This window comes from Neoarius graeffei, chromosome 24, assembly GCF_027579695.1.
Source record: "Neoarius graeffei isolate fNeoGra1 chromosome 24, fNeoGra1.pri, whole genome shotgun sequence".
Classification (NCBI taxonomy): Eukaryota; Metazoa; Chordata; class Actinopteri; order Siluriformes; family Ariidae; genus Neoarius; species Neoarius graeffei.
Genome location: NC_083592.1, coordinates 39,275,715 through 39,300,270, shown reverse-complemented (window position 1 = coordinate 39,300,270; position 24,556 = coordinate 39,275,715). Strand labels below are relative to the sequence as shown.

The following is a 24,556-nucleotide window of genomic DNA, read 5'->3' as shown; positions in this document are numbered from 1 at the left end:
AAACATGCTTTAATTGAAAGGATGTACTCAAATCCTGGTAGAAACTCATAAAAAAAAAAAAAGAGCAAAAAATGCCCTTCGGACTTTGATCACATATTTCCGAGGATAACTGTTATTATTTTATCCATATTCACCGGATATGAGCAATCGCGAGGTCTGACTAGGATATCAGCTCATATACCATGAGTAGAGAAAAACAAAATGGCGGCGCGTGTTGCTGAACCAACCTAGGGCGAAATAAAAACTTTACTCGAAAACAAAACCCAAAAATATACAAAAAAAGCAACAAAATATGGAACGAAAGTATTTGAGGGTAAGAACGTATCTTTATTTTTCAAGAATTATTATTATTATTATTATTATTACAGCATTTTCACAAATTGCTCCTGTCATTTCACCAGCTTGTTTACATCCAGGGTGGAAATGGTTTCGTCGGAGATTTTGTATAAAGTTTTTATTTATCGAATTTGCAAAAAAATAAAAAATAAAAATAAAAATGCTCTGTTTCTCAAAATCCAGTGAATGTGGATAGAATAAACCAGTTAGGGGTTGTTTTACAATCAGGGTACAAAGTTTGTGTCACGGGGTCCAAAATTCAAATTGATTCAAACTGGTTCTTGTACCAGTTTTTAAGTGAAGGACAAGTTAAAGAACAGATTTCAGGTCATTTTTTGATGTGTATGGTAGTTTTGTGTAATCTGCTATAAGATAAAGAAGATTAAGTGTAGCTTTAAGCAGGGCTGGGAGAAACAAATGAAGTGATTCTCGGAGAGGACATTTTTTTTTTAACAATTCAGAATCCACTACTTCCATCTCATCTCATCATCTCTAGCCGCTTTATCCTTCTACAGGGTCGCAGGCAAGCTGGAGCCTATCCCAGCTGACTACAGGCGAAAGGCGGGGTACACCCTGGACAAGTCGCCAGGTCATCACAGGGCTGACACATAGACACAGACAACCATTCACACTCACATTCACACCTACGGTCAATTTAGAGTCACCAGTTAACCTAACCTGCATGTCTTTGGACTGTGGGGGAAACCGGAGCACCCGGAGGAAACCCACGCGGACACGGGGAGAACATGCAAACTCCGCACAGAAGGGCCCTCGCCGGCCCCGGGGCTCGAACCCAGGACCTTCTTGCTGTGAGGCGACAGCGCTAACCACTACACCACCGTGCCGCCCCACTACTTCCATAGTGCTTTTAAATATAAGGCTGTAAGCTTTGTGTTAGTTGTCTCTAATATTTATGTCCCAATATCTTGACCACATTTTAGGATGAAAATAATCATTTTAGATATGTTATTTTATATTGAAAAATTAGCTGTCTCGGAGAGGACATTTTTTTGACACAATTACATACTCATTTGATCAAAATAGTCTGAAAACTTACTGGCATTCAACATTAAAACTTAACTATGTTTCCAATGATATGGAACCAAATATTTGTTTTATGGTATAAAGAATGATTTAAGTGCATCCCTTTTGGAGCTACCTGTGGTCAAAAAAGCACTTTTTCTAAATGACACGAGTAATTTTCCTAAATATGACACATATTGCCATACATTCACCAAAAATAACGTTATCACCAATTTTTTTTTTTTTGCATGGTAAATAGAGCTCTCACAGGGCTACAATAAACAACCAAGTTTATTTAGTCAAGCCTTTTGATATTGAAGATAATAAGTGTTAAATGTGATTTTTAGCTTGCGTACCCTGATTGTAAAACAACCCTTATTCAATTCAATCCCGTCGTACATGGCTTATAGCCAACAACTCGATTTCGCGGAATAACTGTTAAATACGGTGCAGTGATTAACAAGAGGGGCAGAAAATGAATCATCTCTTCCAGAAATCTAATACGGAAGCCGAGAGAGGCCCTTCATATAATCTTTTTTTATTCACCTTGTTATCCCGAGATAACGACATAATTGATTCAGGATCTCGAGGAAACAACACAACTAATTCGAGATCTCGAGAAAATAAAACTGTTATTTCGAGATCTCGAGAAAACAAAACAATTATTCCGTGATCTCGAGAAAACAAAACAATTATTTCATGATCTCAGCTGGATCATTGTATCTCCGTCGGTAGAGACGAAGCCGGGCCAGTCTTCTGCGGAGGTGCTACGGACTAATTTTGAAATTATCCCTTATTAAAAGACTGAATGCAATCTCTCCCTGTGTCAACCCCTGATCAAAATATTGCCTTATTAGGTGATCGATTATTCCAGACATTCTAATGACCAAAGTTGCGTCTATACAGAATGAGAAATAGCCCCAAAGTCAGCATATCACAAGTCTCTTGGCGCACCTGAATGAACCATTTCTCAGCTGTTTACTCAAGATCATGAAATAATTGTTTTGTTTTCTCGAGAACACGGGATAATTGTTTTGTTTTCTCGAGATCTCGAAATAACGGTTTTGTTTTCTCGAGATCTCGAATTAGTTGTGTTGTTTTCTCAAGATCCTGAGTTAATTATGTCGTTATCTCGGGATAACGGTTTTGTTTTCTCGAGATCTCGAATTAGTTGTGTTGTTTTCTCAAGATCCTGAGTTAATTATGTCGTTATCTCGGGATAACGGTTTTGTTTTCTCGAGATCTCGAATTAGTTGTGTTGTTTTCTCGAGATCCTGAGTTAATTATGTCGTTATCTTGGAATAATGGTTTTGTTTTCTCAAGATCTCGAATTAGTTGTGTTGTTTTCTCGAGATCCTGAATTAATTATGTCGTTATCTCGGGATAACAAGGTGAATAAAAAAAAGGATTATATGAAGGGCCTCTCTTGGCTTCCGTAATCTAATCTATCATGGACTATAATATACACTGTACTAACAACTGAACAATAACCAAGAGGATCCACATCTTTCCTCATAGACCACGACGGACCCTTTGGCGAGAACCTAAAACATTGTGTAACACACAGCAAAGACAAGCAAAGGAAGCTTACTCTGTAATATTAGGCGATATACCTGCTACAGCACGCCTCTGATAGAGGTCATGCTGCAGTGTGTTTCAATCTGCATCTTTAAGAGAGCAAAACAAGTCTACAGCTTTCAAAATGGGCCAAACTACACTCACCAGTCAATCTATTAGGAGCACCCTACTAATATTAGGTAGGACCCTCTTTTGCTGTCAGAACAGACTCGATTCTTCAGCGCATGGATTTCACGACGTGTTGGAAACATTCCCTTGAGATTCTGGTCCGTGGTGATGTAACTGTTTGCTGCAGATTTGTCGTCAGGACATTCATGATGCAAATCTCCCCTTCGAACTCCATCCCAAAGGTGCTCTCCAGGATTCAGATCCAATGACTGGGGAGGTCACTGAAGTCCAATCTTATGTTCATAAAAGTCTGAGATGACTTTGTGACATGGCACATTATCGTGTTGGAAGTAGCCATTGCAAGATTGGTAAATTGAGGCCATAATGGGATACACATGATCGGGAACAATATCCAAAGAGGCTCAAACAATATTCAGCTGGTATTAAGGGGACCGATGTCTGCCAAGAAAGCATTCCCCACATTATTACACCACCAGCAGCCTGAACTGCTGACCCAATGCAAGTTGGGTTCACACATTCATGCTGACCAAGATACATTCAACCAGGGACCTCATTTATAAACTTTTCATAGATTCCGTAGGGAAAGTGTGAGTGCACACAAAATCCAGCAAAAATAAAAAGTTAACTTGTAAAACTTGACTACACACACTTGCACTTTCCACACTGTTTGTGCTTTACGAATCATAATATTCTTGCAAATCTACACAGGTTACCAACTACAAATATCCATAATTATTATCCATACGGGCCACTTTTTCCATGGAATAAAAACATGTATTCTGTTCCCTTCTAGTGGGTTTATTGATGGCATGCAATACTGTTATCTACACTTATCCTCCATGGATTACACCACTCTCCCCAATGGAGAATCAGCATGCAATACTGTTACAATATTGCACGCTGTCAAAACAACATGACGTCACACGTCGGAGCTCGTGCGAAGATCCAATGACAAAACTTTTCTGCTGCGCATACGCAGAATAATTTCTTTGTCGGCTGCGAAAGAGAGAAGACGAGGCTAATCCAGTGCTAAGTTTAAGCACTAAATAAATAAACTGAAACTGAAGATTCGCTGAACACCCAAAAGGCTACCAAAACTTCATTATATATTCTTCACGCCTATTTACAAGAGAAAAACAAACCAACGGACATTGAAAAACTGGAAAAGGGACGTCGGAGACGTAAAACTTCTGCGCTAGTGAGTGACTCTGACAATTTGTAAACATATGGCCGCGAGTTTTGCGTCGTTAAAAGTGGAAGATTTTGAGAGAACTTTGACTGCCAGGTCGCTACGTTGTGTGTAGTTGTCGATGTTGATTTTAAAAGTAACTAAGTAAATTACGCAGGGAAAATAATAATAATATTTGGCTTGACTGCGCTAGCATCAGCCTGCGCTAACGCTACACCAGCTAGAAGGTAACTGGACTGCTACGCTAACAGCACCAAGTCACAGGTAAGCTAGCGTTAGCCTTCGTTAATGCTACTGCTACACCAGCTGGAAGCTAACTGGACTGCCGCACTAACAGCACAGAGTCGCGGGTAACCTTGCGTTGGCCTGCGAGAATGCTGATTTGAAGAGTGTGTACTCGTCTTCAACTCATTCAATATCTTGCTAGCTGAATGGGATATATCTGATATACCACTCAACGCCACGGTGGTGTAGTGGTTAGTACTGTCGCCTCACAGCAAGAAGGTCCGGGTTCAAGCCCCGTGGCCAGCGAGGGCCTTTCTGTGCAGAGTTTGCATGTTCTCCCCGTGTCCGCGTGGGTTTCCTCCGGGTGCTCCGGTTTCCCCCACAGTCCAAAGACATGCAGGTTAGGTTAACTGGTGACTCTAAATTGACCGTAGGTGTGAATGAGTGTCTGTGTCTATGTGTCAGCCCTGTGATGACCTGGCGACTTGTCCAGGGTGTACCCCGCCTTTCGCCCGTAGTCAGCTGGGATAGGCTCCAGCTTGCCTGCGACCCTGTAGGACAGGATAAAGCGGCTAGAGATAATGAGATGAGATGAGATGAGACCACTCAACGCCAGCCAATATTATTTAAATGTCAATGCAAATGACCTCATACTATATTTAAATGTGGGGTTCCCCATTCATTGTTAATTGTGGTGGCAACAATGGTAAAGAGAATAGCATCGTCATCACTGCTGAACCCAATCCGGGCTTGAGACAAACCAGGTTTGGTTGACTTGGCCAGAATTGCTGCAGTAGGGTGGCCAGTTCCTTTCTGCACTCTCACACCGATGGGCAATTTACAGTTGCCAGTTAATCGAACTGCATGTCTTTGGACTGTAGGGGAAACCGGAGGAAACCCATGCAGACACGGGGAGAACATGCAAACTCCACACAGGAAGGCCCCCCTTGGCCACTGGGCTCGAACCCAGTGGCGACAGTGTGGACCACTGCACCACTGTGCCGCCCCAAAGACAAAAGCAAAAAAGCAAAAAGAATCTTGTGGAATGAGATGTGGTCCTTGTGGAGAACTCCACCTCAAGCTTAAAAGTGTTGTGCTTTTTGAGATGCTTTTCTGCTCACTGCGGTTGTAAAGAGTAAAGTGCATATTTAAGTCACTATCGCAGAACTGCTGCTTACTGGATGTTTATACACCATTCTGCATAACTCCAAGGAATGTCATGTGTAAAAACCCCTTGAACTCATCTGTTTCTGAAACGCTCACACCAGCCTGTTGAGAACAACGATCATGCCACAGTCAAAGGTCATTGAGATCACTTTTTTCTGCATTCTGTTGTGAATATGAACTGAACCCGTGTCTGCGTGATATTATGCATTGCACTGCTGTCACACGATTGGCTGACTGGATAATTGCAAGAACGTGCAGGTGTTCCCAGTAAAGTGGATATTAGAATATTAGTTTTGTCAGCAGCAACAAGTAATTGACATCTTGTCAGGAAATGGGACAAGCAGAAGTGCACAACAAGTGAGCGTGGGCTCCACTCCCAAAACTGCAGGGATGAAGCTATATATCAGAGTAGTCTCTGGGAAAGCGATACATGTCACATCTCTGGAAAACTGATCACACTTTCTGAGGTGTTTATGTGCTAACAGTGACCAATCAAACATGTCCTGACAGGAAAGATCGCTGTCTGATAAAGCAATGTATCATCTCATCTCATTATCTCTAGTCGCTTTATCCTGTTCTACAGGGTCGCAGGCAAGCTGGAGCCTATCCCAGCTGACTACGGGCGAAAGGCGGGGTACACCCTGGACAAGTCGCCAGGTCATCACAGGGCTGACACATAGACACAGACAACCAGGAGAACAGGTTTTGCCCGTTCTCCACATATCCACGAGTTTCCTACTGGTTTTCTGGTGGATTATCTCCTCTAAATTGCCCCGATGAATATGATATGATTATGTGTGAGTGCATGATGCCCTGTAATGAATGGCATTCAATCTTGAGTGTATTCTTACCTCACACCCACCATGACCCTGACCAGGATAAAGCAATGTGGATTAGATTAGATGGATGGATGGCTGGCTGAGGAGAAACCCGGGCTGTGGATTTACAGTGCCTTGCAAAAGTATTCATACCCCTTGAACTTTTTCACATTTTTCCACCTTACAATCACGGACTTAAACGTTTTTTATTGAGATTTTATGTGATAGACCAACACAGAGTAGCACATAATTGTGAAGTGAAACGAAAATGATAAATGGTCTTCAAAATTTGAAACAAATACAAATCTGAAAAATGTGGTGTGCATTAGTATTCAGCCCCCTGTCCTCTGATACCTCTAAATACAATCCAGTGCAATCAATTGCCTTCAGAAGTCATCTAATTAGTTAATAGAGTCCTACTGTGTGTAATTTACTCTCAGCATAAATACACTTGTTCTGTGAAAGCCTCAGTGGTTTGTTAGAGAACACTGAAGAACAAACAGCATCATGAAGACCAACGAACTCACCAGACAGGTCAGGGATAAAGTTCTGGAGAAGTTTAAAGCAGGGTTAGGTTATAAAAAAATATCCCAAGCTCTGAACATCTCAAGAAGCACTGTTCAATCCATCATTCAAAAATGGAAAAAGTATGGCACAACTGCAAACCTACCAAGACATGGCCGTCCACCTAAACTGACAGAGCGAGCAAGGAGAGCACTGGTCAGAGAAGCAGCCGAGAGGCCCATGATCACTCTGGAGGAGCTGCAGAAATCCACAGCTCAGGTGGGAGAATCTGTGCACAGGACAGCTATAAGTTGTACACTCCACAAATCTGGCCTTTTTGGAAGAGTGGCAAAGAAGAAAGCCATTGTTGAAAGACAGGCATAAGAAGTCCCGTTTGCAGTTTGCCAGAAGCCATGTAGGGGACACAGCAAACATGTGGAAGAAGGTGCTTTGGTCAGATGAGACCAAAGTTGAACTTTTTGGCCTAAATGCAAAGCGCTATGTGTGGTGGAAAACTAACACTGCTCATCACCCTGTACACACCATCCCCACTGTGAAACATGGTGGTGGCAGCATCATGCTATGGGGATGCTTTTCTTCAGCAGGGATGGGAAGCTGGTCAGAGTTGATGGGAAGATGGATGGAGCTAAATACAGGGCAATCCTGGAAGAAAACCTGTTGGAGGCTGCAAAAGACTTGAGACTGGGAAGGAGATTCACCTTCCAGCAAGACAATGACCCTAAACATACAGCCAGAGCTACAATGGAATGGTTTAGATCAAAGAATATTCATGTGTTAGAATGGCCCAGTCAAAGTCCAGACCTAAATCCCATTGAGCATCTGTGGCAAGACTTGAAAATTGCTGTTCACAGACGCTCTCCATCCAATCTGGCTGAGCTTGAGCTATTTTGCAAAGAAGAATGGGCAAAAATTTCAGTGTCTAGATGTGCAAAGCTGGTAGAGACATACCACAAAAGACTCGCAGCTGTAATTGCAGCAAAAGGTGGCTCTACAAAGTATTGACGCAGGGGGCCTGAATACTAATGCACACCACATTTTTCAGATTTGTATTTGTTTCAAATTTTGAAGACCATTTATCATTTTCATTTCACTTCACAATTACGTGCTACTCTATCACATACAATCTCAATAAAAAACTTTTAAGTTCGTGGTTGTAAGGTGGAAAAATGTGAAAAAGTTCAAGGGGTATGAATACTTTTTCAAGGCACTGTATTTTACCAAATTGTTTGGTCTGACTTACCAGCCACCAAAATTCATGCCACCAACTTGACGAGCTCAGCCTGTGCCATTGCAGCTGAATAGACCTAAAAAGATCTGTCCTAAAAAGAGTCATTTAGGACGAGAAAACAAACAAACAAACAAACAAACAAACACCGTACCCAAATTAATCAATAAGTATTTATGAAATTTATGGTAATAGATTTTCTGTTTGCTCCTTTTTCTCAAGTCAGACATTAAAACCTTTGCACTAATGGCATTATAAATACAATCACCATCTACTTTATTAGGAACACCTGCACATTTATGCAGTTATCGAATCAGCCAATCATGTGGCAGCAGCACAATGCAAAAAAAAAAACAAAATCACGCAGATACAGGACAAGAGCTTCAGATAATGTTCACATCAAACATCAGAATGAAGAAAAAGTGTGATCTCTGTGACTTTTACCATGGCATGGTTGTTGGTATAAGATAGACTGGTTTGAGTATTTCAGAAAATCCTGATCTTATGGGAATTTCACACAAAACAGTCTCGACAGTTTACACAGAATGGTGCGAAAAACAAAAAACATCCTGTGCACAGAGGGTCTGCTCGACAGGCTGAAACACCTTGTTGATGAGCGAGATTAGAGGAGAACGACCAAACTGGTTTGACCAGACAGGAATTCAAAGAAGCACTCTTTACAACTACAATGAGCAGAAAAGCCATTTGAGGTGGGGTGGATGGACTACAGCAGCAAAAGATCACATCAGGTTCTAGTCCTGTCAGTCAAGAACAAGAGTCTGAGGCCATGTCCACACGGCAACGGATTCAGGTGAATCTGATAAAATTGTTTATCGTTTCGGCCTGGCGTCCACACGGCACCGGCGTTTTGGGTGCCCCAAAACGAAATCTTTTGAGAACGGGTTCCAGAGTGGAAAAATCTGGCAACGGCCCTGTTGCGAAGTCGTCTGGATGAGTAGAACGGATTTGTTTACGATGACGTCACAACCACATGACTGTCAGTGCTTCACGCCGGGTAGAAGTGTAACGAACTCGATGCCAGTTGTCAACAAATCCTATAACTTGGTTCATGAAACGCGCTTACAAAATATTTTCACTGTGAATATTTATTGTGTAATGGTGCAAAGTGAGAGAGAGAGAGAGAGAGAGAGAGAGAGAGAGAGAGAGAGAGTGAGAGAACAGCCCTTAGGGCAGAGTCTTTAGTCCAAACACTGCGGAAGTACTGAGTATAACCAAACCGCACACCGCCCGTGTGCTTTCCAAAAACAAAAACAATCCCGCCAGCAAAAATAGGGAAAAAAAGGAGCGATCTAACCTCTTCAGATGTTGGTTTAAGTCCGACAATACATTCCTCAAAAAGGGCGTAGAAGAACAAAGTAATCCATCAACGTGTAGCATTCAATTTATTCCGGACCATTAAAGAATTCTGGAGGATATCAGAATGTTGGCGTACCAGCTTCCATCTACCCCCGTTCATTCCTCTTTCCGCGTCTTTTGTTTTACGCTACTGATTAATAATCAAAACTTTATGTGGCTGATGCTACAGAAGAAGGGGTTTATGCGCATGCGTCTACTTCTTCTATTGTTCTGGTGTCTCCGATGGGACCGTCTTACAGCGCACGTAGAGGTGTGGCATGTGTATTGCATCATTTTCAGCAAGCGTTGCGTTGCCATATGAATCTGATATTTTACTGATCCGTTGCCCATGTGGACGCGATATTTAAAAAAAAAAAAATCTCATTGTCGTTGTCGTGTGGATGTAGCCTGAGGCTGTCATGGGCACAGACTCACCCAAACTGGACAGTTGAAAATGAGCACCAGCCTTTTGGTACAATGTTGAAGATGAGCGCCAGCCTTTTGGTACAATGTTGAAGATGAGCGCCAGCCTTTTGGTACAATGTTGAAGATGAGCGCCAGCCTTTTGGTACAATGTTGAAGATGAGCGCCAGCCTTTTGGTACAATGTTGAAGATGAGCGCCAGCCTTTTGGTACAATGTTGAAGATGAGCGCCAGCCTTTTGGTACAATGTTGAAGATGAGCGCCAGTGTTTTGGTACAGTGTTGAAGATGAGCGCCAGTGTTTTGGTACAGTGTTGAAGATGAGCGCCAGTGTTTTGGTACAATGTTGAAGATGAGCGCCAGTGTTTTGGTACAGTGTTGAAGATGAGTGCCAGTGTTTTGGTACAGTGTTGAAGATGAGTGCCAGTGTTTTGGTACAGTGTTGAAGATGAGTGCCAGTGTTTTGGTACAATGTTGAAGATGAGCGCCAGTGTTTTGGTACAATGTTGAAGATGAGCGCCAGTGTTTTGGTATAGTGTTGAAGATGAGCGCCAGTGTTTTGGTACAATGTTGAAGATGAGCGCCAGTGTTTTGGTACAATGTTGAAGATGAGCGCCAGTGTTTTGGTACAGTGTTGAAGATGAGCGCCAGTGTTTTGGTACAGTGTTGAAGATGAGCGCCAGTGTTTTGGTACAGTGTTGAAGATGAGCGCCAGTGTTTTGGTACAATGTTGAAGATGAGCGCCAGTGTTTTGGTACAGTGTTGAAGATGAGCGCCAGTGTTTTGGTACAGTGTTGAAGATGAGCGCCAGTGTTTTGGTACAATGTTGAAGATGAGCGCCAGTGTTTTGGTACAGTGTTGAAGATGAGCGCCAGTGTTTTGGTACAATGTTGAAGATGAGCGCCAGCCTTTTGGTACAATGTTGAAGATGAGCGCCAGTGTTTTGGTACAGTGTTGAAGATGAGCGCCAGTGTTTTGGTACAATGTTGAAGATGAGCGCCAGTGTTTTGGTACAATGTTGAAGATGAGCGCCAGTGTTTTGGTACAATGTTGAAGATGAGCGCCAGTGTTTTGGTACAATGTTGAAGATGAGCACCAGTCTTCTGGTACCAGTCTTTTTGACAGCTGAAGATGAGCACCAGTGTTTTGGTACAAAAAAAACCCACCTAATCTTTTGGTACAATGAAAGACATCAAAATGTCAATGATTAAATTGGTCATTTCCTGTATACTTGTAAAGACATTAGGAGAAATCCAGTCTCCTCATGCCTCTCCCTTTGTCAGTAATGTTGTTGTTGGTAAGCTGGATTAAAAAAAAAAAAATCAGCCAAGTGGAGGAAGGGGGTTATTGTGTCAGCTCAGGTGGGTAGACGCTGCACTGTTCAAATAATTCAAAAGACAGCTTCAGGGGGTTATACAAAACACCCAATGCAGACCAATTATAATTCTGGCTTACAAGAGAGCTATTAAAAAATGCTTCTTTTTCTTAAAGTTGGAAGGGTTAACAGGAGACTCCTTCTGCCACAACCAACACTACCAGGAGTTTTTTTTGTTTTGTTTTTCTCAGAAGTGATTGGAAAAACAACATATATAGTAGGATAAGTCTCATTATCTCTAGCCGCTTTATCCTGTTCTACAGGGTTGCAGGCAAGCTGGAGCCGATCCCAGCTGACTACGGGCGAAAGGCGGGGTACACCCTGGACAAGTCGCCAGGTCATCACAGGGTTGACACATAGACACAGACAACCATTCACACTCACATTCACACCTACGGTCAATTTAGAGTCACCAGTTAACCTAACCTGCATGTCTTGGGACTGTGGGGGAAACCGGAGCACCCGGAGGAAACCCACGCGGACACGGGGAGAACATACAAACTCCGCACAGAAAGGCCCTCGCCGGCCACGGGGCTCGAACCCAGACCTTCTTGCTGTGAGGCGACAGCACTAACCACTACACCACCGTGCCACCCTAGTAGGATAAGTGTGATAAAAATACGAATCTGGCACAATGAGCATTGTCGACATGCTGGCACACAATCAGCAAGTCATTAGTGGACAGCTCATTAAACACCACCGTATACCTTGGTTTAAAAACAGATGTGTGCAAAGTGCACCAGGGACATCTACTGGAAGAAACCATTTTCAAACCAGCAGAACAAAATCAATTATCCTCACTAATGCGATCAACCTATTTTCCAGAAAGCTTTGTAAATAAAAAACAGACGGAATCAAAACCGCAAAGTATGTCCAGCAGTGCAATTCATCTTCAAAGAATCCTCCTTCCCCTTGGTGAATGGATTGGTTTACAATTCTGTTTTTGGAAACTCTAGGCTTATAACAATAATAATAATAATAATAATAATAATAATAATGAGAGCTTCAATTATGGCAGCATTTCTCAACCTTTTTTCAGTCACGGCACCCTTCAGAAGTATGCAAATACTCAAGGCACCCCCATATAAAATATACGCAGTCACGCTGACCATACGCTGACCCCGGCAGTGACGTTAGGGGTGTTCACACGGCACATATTTGCATCGATGCTGCACTGATGTATTTTGTTGCGATATATCTTACACCGGTGTAAATTTTGTGGAGCGTTCACACGTCACAAACCTGCTTACTAGAGAGAAGCGTGTTAGCACCGGTGCAGCCCCACTTGCGTTCACACGGCAGTTTTTGCGACCGTGCTATACGATAGTAATAATGCGGAAATGAAATATGCGCATGCGTGAAAATGTACTTCCTTTTCACGGTTGTCATGGCATCACCAAGTGCCGGGAAAACAACGTGGATGAAGACACGCAGTTCTGTTGTTGTTGATATTCGCCATTATGGAAGCGCAAAATACCAGGATGCAAATTATGCAATGTCTGTATGTAATCAACTCTCCTCACGCGTAGCGAGTCTACCCCTGTAGCGTTCAGACGTCCCATTTTATATCGGTGCTGCCCCACAAACTAGCATTTACTCTGGAGTAAATTTCTTAAACCACCTCCCGAGCAGGGTTAGATTTGCACCGGTTTAAGCAGCTTTCAGGGGCTACACCGCTATAACTTTGTACCGTGTGAACGCTCTACCAGGGCAGCCCCGGTGCTACACCGGAGTAAAAGTTGCCGTGTGAACACCTCTGTTGTGACATGGGAAAGGGGGCCAGGTTATCGCAGATAATAATAATAATAATAATAATAATAATAATACAACCCTGATTCCAAAAAAGTTGGGACAAAGTACAAATTGTAAATAAAAACAGAATGCAATGCTCTGCAAGTTTCAAAATTCCATATTTTATTCAGAATAGAACATAGATGACATATCAAATGTTTAAACTGAGAAAATGTATCATTTAAAGAGAAAAATTAGGTGATTTTAAATTTCATGACAACAACACATCTCAAAAAAGTTGGGACAAGGCCATGTTTCCCACTGTGAGACATCCCCTTTTCTCTTTACAACAGTCTGTAAACGTCTGGGGACTGAGGAGACAAGTTGCTCAAGTTTAGGGATAGGAATGCTAACCCATTCTTGTCTAATGTAGGATTCTAGTTGCTCAACTGTCTTAGGTCTTTTTTGTCGTATCTTCTGTTTTATGATGCGCCAAATGTTTTCTATGGGTGAAAGATCTGGACTGCAGGTTGGCCAGTTCAGTACCCGGACCCTTCTTCTACGCAGCCATGATGCTGTAATTGATGCAGTATGTGGTTTGGCATTGTCATGTTGGAAAATGCAAGGTCTTCCCTGAAAGAGACGTCGTCTGGATGGGAGCATATGTTGCTCTAGAACCTGGATATACCTTTCAGCATTGATGGTGTCTTTCCAGATGTGTAAGCTGCCCATGCCACACGCACTAATGCAACCCCATACCATCAGAGATGCAGGCTTCTGAACTGAGCGCTGATAACAACTGGGGTCGTCCTTCTCCTCTTTAGTCCGAATAACACGGCGTCCCTGATTTCCATAAAGAACTTCAAATTTTGATTTGTCTGACCACAGAACAGTTTTCCACTTTGCCACAGTCCATTTTAAATGAGCCTTGGCCCAGAGAAGACGTCTGCGCTTCTGGATCATGTTTAGATACGGCTTCTTCTTTGAACTATAGAGTTTTAGCTGGCAACGGCGGATGGCACGGTGAATTGTGTTCACAGATAATGTTCTCTGGAAATATTCCTGAGCCCATTTTGTGATTTCCAATACAGAAGCATGCCTGTATGTGATGCAGTGACCTCTAAGGGCCCGAAGATCACAGGCACCCAGTATGGTTTTCCGGCCTTGACCCTTACGCACAGAGATTCTTCCAGATTCTCTGAATCTTTTGATGATATTATGCACTGTAGATGATGATATGTTCAAACTCTTTGCAATTTTACACTGTCGAACTCCTTTCTGATATTGCTCCACTATTTGTCGGCGCAGAATTAGGGGGATTGGTGATCCTCTTCCCATCTTTACTTCTGAGAGCCGCTGCCACTCCAAGATGCTCTTTTTATACCCAGTCATGTTAATGACCTATTGCCAATTGACCTAATGAGTTGCAATTTGGTCCTCCAGCTGTTCCTTTTTTGTACCTTTAACTTTTCCAGCCTCTTATTGCCCCGTCCCAACTTTTTTGAGATGTGTTGCTGTCATGAAATTTCAAAATGTCTCACTTTCGACATTTGATATGTTGTCTATGTTCTATTGTGAATACAATATCAGTTTTTGAGATTTGTAAATCATTGCATTCTGTTTTTACTTACAATTTGTACTTTGTCCCAACTTTTTTGGAATCGGGGTTGTATACCAACAGCTGTGCCTCGAATTACTAGAAAGATGAGAACAATTTAAAGTTAAAGTAACCCCTGAGATAACAGAGTGTTTAGGAGGAGGAATAAAACAACTGAAAGATGATAAGAAAGAACTGTGTGATGACAAAAATGCAATAGAAAAACTCTGCAACAAAATGCAAAAGACAGTAATATGGGAAAGTGAAACGATAATTTTTAAAAACAATATCCGGTCTGACTGAGTGAAAATATTTGAGTTTCACACATGGGTACCAAAATCTTGTTATCCATTAGCCTTTCCCTAATCATGCCCCCCCCCCCCCCCCCCCCCCTTTTTTCAGAAAAGAGCACTGGCCAAATGAACAACAGCTTTTTATACCCTAGATTGTATTTTTTTATGTTGATCTTTGGTATTACTTACTATTGTACATTTTGTTAATTCAAATAATAAATAGACAGATACGGTAGTGTGACTAAAGTCACAGTGATTTGCGCTAGCTCTTACAAATCGGAACGTCTGGTCACCGTAACCTATACAGTGGGGCAAAAAAGTATTTAGTCAGCCACCAGTTGTGCAAGTTCTCCCACTTAAAAAGATGAGAGAGGCCTGTAATTTTCATCATAGGTACACTTCAACTATGAGAGACAGAATGGGGGGAAAGAATCCAGGAAATCACATTGTAGGATTTTTAATGAATTAATTGGTAAATTCCTCGGTAAAATAAGTATTTGGTCACCTACAAACAAGCAAGATTTCTGGCTCTCACAGACCTGTAACAACTTCTTTAAGAGGCTCCTCTGTCCTCCACTCGTTACCTGGATTAATGGCACCTGTTTGAACTCATTATCAGTATAAAAGACACCTGTCCACAACCTCAAACAGTCACACTCCAAACTCCACTATGGCCAAGACCAAAGAGCTGCCAAAGGACACCAGAAACAAAATTGTAGACCTGCACCAGGCTAGGAAGACTGAATCTGCAATAGGTAAGCAGCTTGGTGTGAAGAAATCAACTGTGGGAGCAATTATTAGAACATGGAAGACATACAAGACCACTGATAATCTCCCTCGATCTGGGGCTCCACGCAAGATCTCACCTCGTGGGGTCAAAATGATCACAAGAACGGTGAGCAAAAATCCCAGAACCACACGGGGGGACCTAGTGAATGACCTGCAGAGAGCTGGGACCAAAGTAACAAAGGCTACCATCAGTAACACACTACGCCACCAGGGACTCAAATCCTGCAGTGCCAGACGTGTCCCCCTGCTTAAGCCAGTACATGTCCAGGCCCGTCTGAAGTTTGCTAGAGAGCATTTGGATGATCCAGAAGAGGATTGGGAGAATGTCATATGGTCAGATGAAACCAAAATAGAACTTTTTGGTAAAAACTCAACTTGTCATGTTTGGAGGAGAAAGAATGCTGAGTTGCATCCAAAGAACACCATACCTACTGTGAAGCATGGGGGTGGAAACATCATGCTTTGGGGCTGTTTTTCTGCAAAGGGACCAGGACGACTGATCCGTGTAAAGGAAAGAATGAATGGGGCCATGTATCGTGAGATTTTGAGTGAAAACCTCCTTCCATCAGCAAGGGCATTGAAGATGAAACGTGGCTGGGTCTTTCAGCATGACAATGATCCCAAACACACCGCCTGGGCAACGAAGGAGTGGCTTCGTAAGAAGCATTTCAAGGTCCTGGAGTGGCCTAGCCAGTCTCCAGATCTCAACCCCATAGAAAATCTTTGGAGGGAGTTGAAAGTCCGTGTTGCCCAGCGACAGCCCCAAAACATCACTGCTCTAGAGGAGATCTGCATGGAGGAATGGGCCAAAATACCAGCAACAGTGTGTGAAAACCTTGTGAAGACTTACAGAAAATGTTTGCCCTCTGTCATTGCCAACAAAGGGTATATAACAAAGTATTGAGATGAACTTTTGTTATTGACCAAATACTTATTTTCCACCATAATTTGCAAATAAATTCTTTAAAAATCAGACAATGTGATTTTCTGGATTTTTTTTTTCTTCTCATTTTGTCTCTCATAGTTGAAGTGTACCTATGATGAAAATTACAGGCCTCTCTCATCTTTTTAAGTGGGAGAACTTGCACAATTGGTGACTGACTAAATACTTTTTTGCCCCACTGTAGATCCGGAATGGTAAGAGCTAGAGAAAGACGCTTAGTGAGGAAAAAAGCCTGTTTTCCATGGATCGTTCCGGTTCGGTGATCCAGATCAGCACCAAAAGTTAGAGCAACTTAATTTAGCCCAGAGATATTCTTCATGCGAAATTTGATGATTGGTTTAAAACCGAGGTAGAAATAGCATCCTGAAAAATATTAAGAGAATAATAATAAGAAAAAGAAAGTGGAAAGATCCTGAGTGAGAGTAACGATTTGCGCTACCGCAGCTAGTGCAAATGAAGAAGAAGACCACTCTATAAACAGGAGCAGTCTAAATTCATATAAGGAGGAAAATACCAATTATTCTTGCTCTCCTTTGACACATTCAGACGAGTCTTTGAACCACATTTTAATCTTGAGATCAAAATTATTGCCGAGAGTAGCTAGAATGCAGTTATTCATTTACGAATGTGTGTGTGGGGGGATTGGAGTTATTAAACTGTAAGCCCTTCATACTTGACAATACTCACAATGTTCATGAGGGTGAGCAAGTAATTCTGCACATGCTCCTTTCCATGAAAGCGCACCACAGAGTCGTCGACGCCAAGAAGCACCTCGATGTTGTAGTCATCGTCTCCGGCGTGCCTGCGTCTCCTGGATGTGTGGTTCAATTGTTTGGCGATGTTGTCTAGTGCTCCAGGGGCACCGAGTTCTGGCTCTATGAAAAATAATAAAAGATTTTTTTAAGAAAAAAAAAAAATTTATTTGCATGATAAGCCACAAAGACAAAATCTTGCTTATTACAAGTTGCTCCAGGAGACAAGCTTCTCTGATTCATCCAAATAAATAAATCAACCTGGAAGCAAGAATGACGTTCTACTGTACAAGTCGCTTTGGAATACAAGTAGATCATATTCAAGAATGACCAAAATGAGCCTTGTGAGTGCTTCACATAATTCACCAGGCTATAGGGTGCTGCCTTTCTTAAGCATGGGCACTATGGTAAACATCTCGAGTGACTCGTGGTTTGGGTTTTAACTCTACAGTGTGGGGATTGTGAGGTGCATTCCTCCGCTCGTGCATCCCATCATTACATACACATTCTTGTGCTGCCTGCCTCCCAAAAGAGTAAACATCATTTCTGAGGTTCCACTTCAAAGAAGCACAGGACTTCCTCCCGCACTCGAGACTCGCAGTCTGTGTATGTGCTTTGTACATGTGTCCCTGCTCAGACATCCTGGTTCAGCAACTTGTCCCCTTGGGGGGTTTTCGGCCGGCGCAACGGAGAGGTAACGTTGGCACGCAGATGGAAAAGATGTCCAGCCAGCCCGCAATCGCTTCTAAAAATTAACACTGATGGCAGCTGGCATGGGCAGAGTGCCCAGCGATGGAAATGTACCATGCACGTGCTGGAAGTAATTGGGTTTCACTGGTGCATCAAAATGATACACTCCCACACACGCGCTAGTGATGTCTGGCTCGACTGCGCAGACTGCACCGGTTCGTGAGAAGTTTTTCAGTGTTAAAAATATGTGCTTATTAATAAGTTCATATTTTATTTTTGCTTCTCCATGAAGTTGAAATTCAAGCTGACTGCTTCCATTGTATGAATTATCGCATTTTTCATGAATATCTCTTCTGAAGCCAAAAGAAGAATAAGCTAAATGTTAACTGGTTAAACAACGTGGGACTGGATTTAATCTTGCTCATGCTGTTTTATTTACCTTTGGAAAATAGGGGTTGATCGGCTTCCCGCACATAAAACCCCGGATTAACAAGCCTCTCTTTGAAGGCCGACGCTTGTTCTTTTTCCTGCTTCGTAGAATCAGCAATTAAGATGGAACAGCATACTAACGACATAAATAGGGGGTAAAAGTTGCAGCGTGAGGCAAGTTTACGTGGCGCTCTTTCGACATGGCATTGGGAAATAAATGCATAATCAGCAGTCTAACGCACCGTTCGCTGCTGGAACACTTTATAAGCGTGCAAATGCATTACTGTAAATGCAACAAGCTGAGCTGGCAAAATGTAATCTCTACAAGTTGAAGTGAAACAATGGGGGGGGCTTGCTGAATGCACATATTCTTTGCTTGTGGTACATGAATTTTAAAGCTTTTCCTTTTATCAAACTGGTTGGGGAGTCACTCGGCCTTGGCACACACGCTGATATCCAAAAACTCTGTACGTTTGCAAACTTCCACAAGAATCTTGTTAAGACCCAGTGAAGATTAGTTTATAGAGTCTTGTCTACTTATCGAGTTAATTCTCTGATAGTCATCACTTGCATTTAAACACTTTAGAGGTGTTCACACAGCAACTTTTACTCCGGTGTAGCACCGGGGCTGCCCGGTAGAGCGTTCACACGGTACAAAGTTATACCGGTGTCGCCCCTGAAAGCTGCTTAAACTGGTGCAAATCTAACCCTGCTCGGGAGGTGGTTTAAGAAATTTACTCCGGAGTAAATGCTAGTTTGCGGGGCAGCACCGATATAAAATGGGACGTCTGAACGCTACAGGGGTAGACTCGCTACGCGTGAGGAGAGTTGATTACATACGGGCATTGCATAATTTGCATCCTGGTATTTTGCGCTTCCAAAATGGCGAATATCAACAACAACAGAACTGCGTGTCTTCCAGTGTTGCCAGATTGGCCTGTTTTAAGTGCATTTTGGCAGATTTCAACATATTTTGGGCTGGAAAACGTCAGCAGTACCGTATCTGGCAACACTGGTGTCTTCATCCACGTTGTTTTCCCGGCGCTTGGTCATGCCATGACAACCGTGAAAAGGAAGTACATTTTCACGCATGCGCATATTTCATTTCCGCATTATTACTATCGTATAGCACGGTCGCAAAAACCGCCATGTGAACGCAAGTGGGGCTGCACCGGTGCTAACACGCTTCTCTCTAGTAGGCAGGTTTGTGACGTGTGAACGCTCCACAAAATTTACACCGGTGTAAGATATATCGCAACAAAATACATCGGTGCAGCATCGATGCAAATATGTGCCGTGTGAACACCCCTATTGTTGCAAGATGTGCCTTTTCAGATCCGAGGTATCAGGAGACACCAGTTTGAGCTACTTACAGTGTCAGCACTAATCCGCACGGTTTCAACATAAAGAACTACAAATGTCTCGGGATCAGTATTTTAAAATCCGATTACTCAAAGCTTCTTCGTTCTCTGATATGTTCTTCATTTCAGAGTCAAATGCTTGAACTATGAGGTCATGCTTACTAAAGCGGTCCGGTCAAACTTTACACATTATTCAAAGCGTCATGGTGCTTTTTGGAATGCTGATGATGAAAGTTGTGGGTTTTTTTTTTTTTTGGGGGGGGGGGGAGGAATGAGGGAAGATGGACATGTTTGTTCACAAGGACAATGTCATCTGGGCATCTGTCTGTCTGTCTGTCTGTCTGTCTGTCTTTCTGCTGGTTGTCAGCTGAAATGTCATTGATGTTGGTGTTACATATCTAAAAATGTCATTGTTAATCAGTCAACGTTTCAATATTAAATCAATCCACTGAAACTGCAGGACGTGCATGCGCTGTGTACGTGTGCAAGCGGTTATCGGTTTACTATGATTCTGGAGTTCACTATACACTTCTCATCTCATCTCATTATCTGTAGCCGCTTTATCCTGTTCTACAGGGTCGCAGGCAAGCTGGAGCCTATCCCAGCTGACTACGGGCGAAAGGCGGGGTACACCCTGGGCAAGTCGCCAGGTCATCACAGGGCTGACACATAGACACAGACAACCATTCACACTCACATTCACACCTACGGTCAATTTAGAGTCACCAGTTAACCTAACCTTGCCGCCCCCAATTTATTGTAAACAGCAAAATAGAGTCTGAAGTGATGGGAATCAATACGAAAAATTTGAATAGAATTGCCATATATCCGTCCATCCATAGACAGCGGCAAATCTTACTACCGACGGCGACTTGCCGCCGCCAACTGGCTTCTTTTGAGACCTCTGCCACAGGTTTTCAGTGAGGTGTAGGTCAGCGGTCTTGGATGGTCATGTCTAAAGCTTGATTCTGGGGCAGTGGAAGCAGTTTTGTGTGGATTTGGATGCCTGATTTGGATTTCCTGTTGGAAGATCCATGATGCAGATATAAAATTATTGGCACCCTTGGTAAAAGTGTGTAAAGGTTGAGGTTAATTAGCTCATCTGGCCATAAGGCCGATGAGCTATTGCCATGGTGTAGCGTCCGTCCATCGTCCGTCATCCACAATTCAGTTAAATTGCATCTCCTCCGTCAGTTCTTCACGGATTTCTGTTCCGATTGTTTTGTTTGAAAGAACCAATCGCTCCGCACGAAACGTGGTCATTGTTTTGTAAAATGTTTTTTGCGAACAAGTTTGTAATTAAGCCAAATGAACAAATTTTCCAGGTCTCTCAGTACAATTTTATCTCCTCTCTTATTTCTCATCCGATTCCAGTTCTGATCGATGTTTTGGCTAGATCTTCTCTTGAGGAACAAAACTTGGTCGCTTGTTTGTAGATTTTCCTGTTGCAACCAATTTGTTTACAACTTTGTTTATTTTCAGTTAAATCATATCTCCTCTTTCAATTCTCAAGGGATTTCAGCTCTGATTGTTTCTTTTGAAAGAACTAGACCTTCTGAATAAAACTTGATCATTGTATTGTTCAGTTTTTGCGAACGAACTGCTAATTAGGTCACCTTCACGAGTTTTCAGACTTTTCATTCGAATTGTATCTCCTCCCACAGTTCTCACTCAATTTCAGTTTTGATCGAAGTTTTGGTTAGATCTTCCCTCAGGGAACAAAACTTGGTTGTTTGTTGATTTTCTTGTTGTAAACTGTTTATTGACAACTTTGTTTATTTGCAGTTAAATCGTGTCTCCTCCCTCGCTCAGTTCTCAATGGATTTCAATTCTGATTGTTTTATTTGAAAGAACTCGACCTTCCGCACAAAACTTGGTCATTGTTAATTGTTTGCTAACAAATTAGTAATTAGGTCAACTTAACACATTTTCTTCTGCCTAGAATTGTATCTCCTCTCTTATTTATCATACGAATTCAGTTCTGATGGATGTTTTGGGTCGATCTTCCCTCGGGGAACAAAATTTAGTCCTTTGTTGATTTTCCTGTGGTAAACAATTTGTCATGGAGGTCGGTCCTCTCTCACATTGTCACATTTCAGTTCTGTTTGATGTTTTGGTAGTCACGGTGGTTTTGATGGCAGGTTAGATGAGCTACTACGTCCTTGATGTTCGGGGCTTTCGATTAACCTCACAGTGAGAATATTGGAGAAATTTAAAATTGACTTTTAATTTGGTAACAATCTGAATTTTCATCCATTTTTACCAAAGGTGCCAATAATTCTGCATAATTACAATAATTTTCTATAATTACTTATAATAAGTGTATAGTGGGGCGGCACGGTGGTGTAGTGGTTAGCGCTGTCGCCTCACAGCAAGAAGGTCCGGGTTCGAGCCTCGTGGCCGGCGAGGGCCTTTCTGTGCGGAGTTTGCATGTTCTCCCCGTGTCCGCGTGGGTTTCCTCCGGGTGCTCCGGTTTCCCCCACAGTCCAAAGACATGCAGGTTAGGTTAACTGGTGACTCTAAATTGAGCGTAGGTGTGAATGTGAGTGTGAATGGTTGTCTGTGTCTATGTGTCAGCCCTGTGATGACCTGGCGACTTGTCCAGGGTGTACCCCGCCTTTCGCCCGTAGTCAGCTGGGATAGGCTCCAGCTTGCCTGCGACCCTGTAGAACAGGATAAAGCGGCTACAGATAATGAGATGAGACAATAAATTGGAAATTCCTCCCCAAATGCCTTGAAACTGTCTCGGATAAACCCAGTTTTTCATTTTTCTCGCCTATGGTTCACGGTGAAGGTTTAGCCTTTTTAATTGTACCCTTCTATTCTCTGCCTCGTACCTGTTTATTCCCCTAAACTTTGAGACCACTGCTGTAGGGTGAAGTGAAGTTGAGACTCCACAAGAGACAACCAGGGACTCTGGAGGGATTCTGGATTGAGGAGTGATCTCTGATTACTTGCTCTGAATTCCCAAATCTCATCAAAGCATTATCGGAGAACTAGAAGACTGTGAGCTGTTATGCTTTCAAAGCGAGGTTGGGCAAAGGCAAGTCGCTTTTTACTGAAATCCTTCGAATAAATTTACTTCAATTAAAGGTTAATGTCTTCTTAAATTTTCAGTGTGAGATTAATTAACCACAACGTGCTTCATTGTGGAAGGTAACTAACCACAAAGACGGTTTTCATAACCTTTTCTACACATCTTTACCAAAGATATCATTTCCAGAGCAGACATTCTTCAGCATTTAAAATGTGCACAAATGACTGTCATGTGAGAGATTAAAAAAAAAAAAAAAAAACAGATACAATACAAAAAATACTGAGATAAATACAAATTTTGCCACAAGATGACATGTAGACAGATCATATCTGAAATAGCTCTGTGAAGTGAACTGGCAGTTGAGGACACCTGTCACACTGACAGGACACTTGGTGTCCATTTTTTAAACAATACTCAAGCTGTCAGCAATGTGACAGTTTAATCTCCATAAAACCATCCATCCGTTACCCGTAGCCACTTATCCTGTGCAGGGTCGCAGGCAATCTGGAGCCTATCCCAGCTGACTACGGGCGAAAGGCGGGGTACACCCTGGACAAGTCGCCAGGTCATCACAGGGCTGACACATAGACACAGACAACCATTCACACTCACATTCACACCTACGGTCAATTTAGAGTCACCAGTTAACCTAACCTGCATGTCTTTGGACTGTGGGGGAAACCGGAGCACCCGGAGGAAACCCACGCGGACACGGGGAGAACATGCAAACTCCGCACAGAAAGGCCCTCGCCAGCCGCTGGGCTCGAACCCAGAACCTTCTTGCTAACCATGACACCACCGTGCCGCCTCCATAAAGCCAGACAGCATGAGTTTGTGGAGTTGAGGGATGAGAAAGGTACGGTAAAGCCACCATCCTGCAGTTTTCTTTCTGCTTTATAAAGTGGAGTCGTTAGATTTAGCTGTCTGAGGCCAACGTGGCAGCGAGCTCCAAAACCAAAAGCACAAGGAAGTCTAATTAATATATACAGTAAGGTACAAATGCGATTTCAGAAAAATCGCAAAATTTTCCAAAACGCAATAAAAACAAAAATCTGTGATTTGTTCATTCACGTGAACCTTTATTTAACTGACTAAAAGTACCAAGAAAAGATTTTCAACAGTTTTACTGACCAACTTAATTGTATTCTGTAAATATAAATGAAATTAGAATGTGAGAAATAAAGGTTCACCTGAATTAACAAGAAATCACAGATTTTATTTTATTTTATTCCATTTTGGAAACTATCCCAACTTTTCTGGAAATGAGGTTAATACATTCCATGATACAACAGTTAATTCCGGTCCACTAATTCGATTGGTCGAGCGTCAATCAAAGAGCGCTGATATTTCGCAGAACAGCACTGGGACGTTTGACTGTGTATCACTCCGCTCGTCTGTGTCCTGCACGTAAATCTCCACTTCCTAATTTGAAACTGTTACTATGGTGACATTCGTGGCATCAGCAGCAGAAATGATACTTTTCAAGAATATAACTTTTGACTTGAAATACCAAAGCTCGTCAGATGATGAAAAAGAAGAAGGGATGCCAGTTTTACCGGAAACACC

At 42.4% G+C, this 24,556-nt stretch overlaps 1 protein-coding gene across 2 annotated transcripts in view; it reads right to left on the bottom strand.

The window, feature by feature from the left end:
• adamts3 (ADAM metallopeptidase with thrombospondin type 1 motif, 3) overlaps positions 1-24,556 on the bottom strand; it is a 221,884-nt gene that overhangs the window by 121,734 nt on the left and 75,594 nt on the right. For both annotated transcript variants that reach the window (XM_060907220.1, XM_060907219.1), the window contains one exon: positions 17,409-17,596. In XM_060907220.1, the coding sequence (XP_060763203.1) occupies positions 17,409-17,596 (188 nt within the window). The remainder of the gene's footprint in view (positions 1-17,408; positions 17,597-24,556) is intronic.